The sequence below is a fragment of the Etheostoma cragini genome, chromosome 4, assembly GCF_013103735.1.
Source record: "Etheostoma cragini isolate CJK2018 chromosome 4, CSU_Ecrag_1.0, whole genome shotgun sequence".
NCBI classification, from domain to species: domain Eukaryota; kingdom Metazoa; phylum Chordata; class Actinopteri; order Perciformes; family Percidae; genus Etheostoma; species Etheostoma cragini.
The window spans coordinates 1,570,882-1,575,468 of NC_048410.1; the positions used below are offsets into that span (position 1 = coordinate 1,570,882).

Consider the following 4,587-nt stretch of genomic DNA (forward strand, 5'->3'; position numbering starts at 1 on the left):
TGTACACGTTGATGGCAGCGACCGGACAAACCAACAGCTAGAGTGAAACTCTCTTTTTAGTAAACTCTGTGCACACAATTCATCATAGTTGTGATGAATGTGTTGCTCAGACAGATAATCAATCATTTACAAAGGGAGAAGACGTTACAGATGCATTTCAGGTGTTGCATACGGTAACTTATAGCGCGTTCCATTTGTACTCGGAACTCTGATTTTCGGAGGTCAGAGTCGGAAACATGCCCCCTGACCTTGGATTTCCGCCAAGGTCGGAACTCGGGCTACCACTGACTAGAGAAGAAGTTCCAATACAATAAGGCCTATATAAAGAAATCTCCTGCTACCTTTCACCTAGCTGGACACTCACTAACACGCGCTTTTACAGTGTTAAAAAGAAATCTGTGACCCTTCAGAATGTGTGCCCTGTAGCGCCGTGTACCTGCCGTACGTCATTTTGTGACTTTGCTGAAAAAATCAGACTTGGGCAAAGGCACTAATAAATGAAACTATACAACTAACTATAAACTATATAAATGTTTGTCCTGACGGTGCTACTTGAGTGTGAAAAAATCCCTTCCCCCGGCCTCCTCCTACTATCTATAAAGTGTCAGCGACAGCTAGTGAACTTCACTCTCATTTTGGAACAAGCTTAGTCCGCTTACCGTTACGCTCCACTATATTTGCGTTTTGGGTCCAGCATTTTTTTTAGCTTTCTCTCGGAGGCGTGCATGCACGGGCGCTACACTTCCAGAAATGTCCCGAATACCGGACAAATTAGAAAAGGTCTCAGGCAGAGAGCAGGGTCTCTGTGTTTGAGATTGATTACTTTTGAGTCTCTACATTGTTTTTTTTGGGGGGGGAAATCCTGCATAGTATACATTTTTAAAACGCATCTACTCACATTGATATTTTTGACAATGTTTTGTGAGATTATGCTTTGGCATTTCCCCTTTATTTGACAGTTAGGACGGATGGCAAACAATGGGGAGAAATGTTCCAGGATGGACTCAAGTTGGAGCCACCAGGAAACCATTAAAAGAAGACAAACATTAAATGATGACTAAGACCCGACTTAAATTACATTTACCAAAGACCAAAGCTATTACAAACATTCCTAATAAGCTAACTCTAAGCTAAATAAGCATATAAAGCGTGCTCGCCGCTAGAAAACCTCTATGAATGAACTCCATTGTGCATTCGCTCGTTCCCTCATCCTCCTTGTGCCGATGTGTCTTCGTCTTCAGGCTCCAGGTGGAAGGGCATGTCCAACCAGGAGAAGCAGCCTTACTATGAAGAGCAAGCGAGGCTGAGCAGGCAGCATCTGGAGCGCTACCCCGACTACAAGTACAAACCCCGGCCCAAACGGACCTGCATCGTGGAGGGACGGAGGCTGAGGGTAGGCGAGTACAAGGCCATGATGAAGAACCGCCGGCAGGAGCAGAGAGCGACCTACACACATAGGTAGAAACCAAAGTCCAGCTTTGTGATAATGCGAGAGTCTTTGTCCCTGACACTCTTTGATACTGACACTTTGCTCTATTGACAAGATTTTTCTCTTCACCTTCAAACGCTGTAGACAGCTCCTGCAGCTGCCAGAGCTCTGCTTTTATTCTTGGAGACACAAACAAAAGTGGAGTATTGACACCGCAGCTGGGTCTGTCCTCGACGATGAATAGCGTCCCTCGCCATTATTCCCTCAACCTCCTCCGAATAGTTGAGCTGGGGTAGTTAGAGGTTGGTACTGTTAACAGCGGTTGGTTTTTGAGTTTTTTTTTTGCTGGTTCAGTAATGATTTTCTTTGCCTCACAGATATACATCTCTTCTCAAGGTCAATATATGTATAAAAAATATCAAAAACACTTTATTCAAACCAGTTTTGAATTACTGAGATATTTCAATACACAATCCCCTCAATGTTAGTGGCTACAGAAACTCTGGACCATAGAAATAAAATGGATAGAAAGGCCATTGAAGTGTTTCCCATGGTAATTTGATTGGTACAAAACAAAATGGCGATTATTAGTTGTCATAGTGACAATACGCACCAGTGGGCCCCTAGAATAAGAGCGCGTATGGGAGAGCGGCCCGAAGCAGTTTGGGAGATGTTCTCAGAGTTGCAGGGAGTGAGGACAGACCCTTAGACCCAGGGACAGCGTCAGGGGGACCGCTAACGTTAGACCCGGCTCGCTTTTCAGCTCGTTCTCGGCGGAACCAGCAAACTAGCCAGCTGGGGGTTAGCTGGCTAACGTTAGCTAACGTTAGCTGGCTAACTCGGCCTTAATGCTATCCCCTTGCTACATCTTTCACAGAAAACAAACCAAATGAAATCCATTTTATTTCTATTGCTCTGGATTCTCCCAAATAGATCAAATAGATATATTCTATGACCCCCTAATTTGAATTGTTTGGTAAAATCATGTTTTGTCCATCAATTTGGCATGTCTGACGGGTGTAAAACACTACATTACCCATGAACCTCGGCCAGCATTGTTGTAGAGAAATAGCCAGTGCGAATTGGAAACACTTTGTGGTTTATTTTGTTTTTATTTTTTAAACAGAGGGTGCCATAGTTACTAAATGTATCCCCAATTGACCCAGAAGGACCCGCTGTAACATGCTGGCGCATGTAACACAGCTGTAAGCTCAGTGGTTTGGACCTCTTCAGGTGAAATGCACCTTGAGAACCGTGTATGAAACCTTGGACATTTAACCAACAAGAACTACATGTGTTTTGTTCATCGTTTGTACCAATGATTCAACCGCTGAAGTGCTTCACCTAACCTTGTCTCTAGGAAAATAAAATACAAAATACAAATGTACATACTTTGGCATACTGTACAGTACTAAAAGGAATCAGGATATCATAATAAAGTCTCAATGGAAAACATATTTCCATTGAGTCTATAGGAGGCTGGCAGGAAAAGGAAATGACATTCATATGCTACTAATATCTCATTTTTACACGTATACACATAATAAACCTGAAAACAAATCAATATGATACAATCCTAGAAATAACAAAAAACACACATGAGTTCAGAAAACACACCAAAGCTTAGAACTGTCCTGAAAAGGATCTTTCACTATACTTTTTAGCTGTTAAGTAAAACTATTCAGGAGGAGGACGGGCAGATTTGATTTCATTTGGGATTTTATTGCACTCCTCCTGACATGTGTAGAGAAAGGTTCCTCTCCCAACTTAACTTTATAGTTTGGGTTGTTCCAGGTTTGATACACTCGCTCTCATATTTAGTGCCACACATACTCCAAAATACCCTGTTTGGACATGGAACTGAATGCAGTGAAATGAAATGGTTTGGGCTAATATAGGTTAATGGACTGAGATTAAGGACAACCTTTCATTAGTTTCTTCTGGACTTTTTGAAGTTCATTTTAGTTCTTTTAGTCCTACCACTGTACGGGGTCATGCAGCAGGTGTAATCTTAGTGGCATTGAGCTAATGATGTAGCTAGCGTCCTCGTGGTTTCCTTATCAAGGAACTTGGTTATTCTTGCCAGATACTTTGTCTTTGAATGGGTCTTCCCAGTGACGAAAGAGGGCCATAGATGTACGGGTCAAACCCTGATCCAGTTCCCATCCCAGACACGGACGGGATGTTTACTTCTGGAAACTTCCAACCAGAATCTCAGACAAAAAGTCTTTACCACCTCCTTTTTAAAGCTGAAAATAAAAAAATATGCACTTTACAAAAAGTGAAAATTCAAATTTCAGTTCGAATTTCACCTGAAAACCAAGAGGATAATCAAACGTATTCATGAACAGAGCTGGGTACACAATGTTTATACTTTTGATGCACCGACCAAATTGCCTCCTTAGCATTAAGTACTGAAAAGTACCTCGTCCTCCAATAACAAATTCCAATACCTAAGGAGCAAATCTCATCAGCGTCTTTATCTTTTATACATCTTTCAGCTCCTACTGAAAGATATAATTAAAGATTTGTGCTGCAATGTGTAATGTTTTTGGATGATTGAATGGATTTCATAAAATTGGTATTGAAAAGAAGTATTGTTCAGGAACTGGTATCAAAGTCAAGGTACAGGTGTAGGTACCGGTACCTAAATATTCTGAAGGATACCCAGCGCTGTTCATAAATACTACATCTTATACTCATCACCTCCATCATATGAAAGTTAAATGTCTCTGAAAGTCAGCCAACTGATGTATCAATAGAAGCAAATGAAGTTGATTCATCCGCTTATTGTACGCGTGTCACTTCCCGTCTTTCCAGTCAAACAGAGCCCCAGCAGATCCACTACCCCCGCAGCGAAGGCCAGTACCCGGGCGCCGCCGGCTCGGTCTCGGCGGCATCCATGCCCTTTCACCACGCGTTGCTGGAGCACTACCTGCCGCAGGTGCCCCCCGCGCTGTGTCGATCGGAGGGCCAGGCCACGCCCACTTCCCTGCCCAGAGAGCGAGAGAGGGAACGGGAGAGGGAACGAGAGAGGGAACTGGAGAGGGAGCGCCCTCCGTACAGCGAAGGAGAGGAAAGCGATGGAGGAGAGAGGAGTGAAGGGGAACTGGTGCTCCTGACAGACTGAAAGGGGAGTGGGAGATTGGGGGGGGGGG

General features: G+C 43.4%; 1 protein-coding gene across 1 annotated transcript in view; it reads left to right on the plus strand.

The window, feature by feature from the left end:
* The window catches only part of LOC117943382 (transcription factor SOX-13-like), a 48,293-nt gene extending 43,713 nt beyond the window's left edge, over positions 1 to 4,580 (plus strand). The window contains exons 13-14 of the mRNA XM_034869469.1: positions 1,181 to 1,458; positions 4,250 to 4,580. Of these exons, the coding sequence (XP_034725360.1) occupies positions 1,181 to 1,458; positions 4,250 to 4,559 (588 nt within the window). The 3' untranslated portion in view covers positions 4,560 to 4,580. The remainder of the gene's footprint in view (positions 1 to 1,180; positions 1,459 to 4,249) is intronic.
* The last annotated feature ends 7 nt before the right edge of the window (positions 4,581 to 4,587 follow it).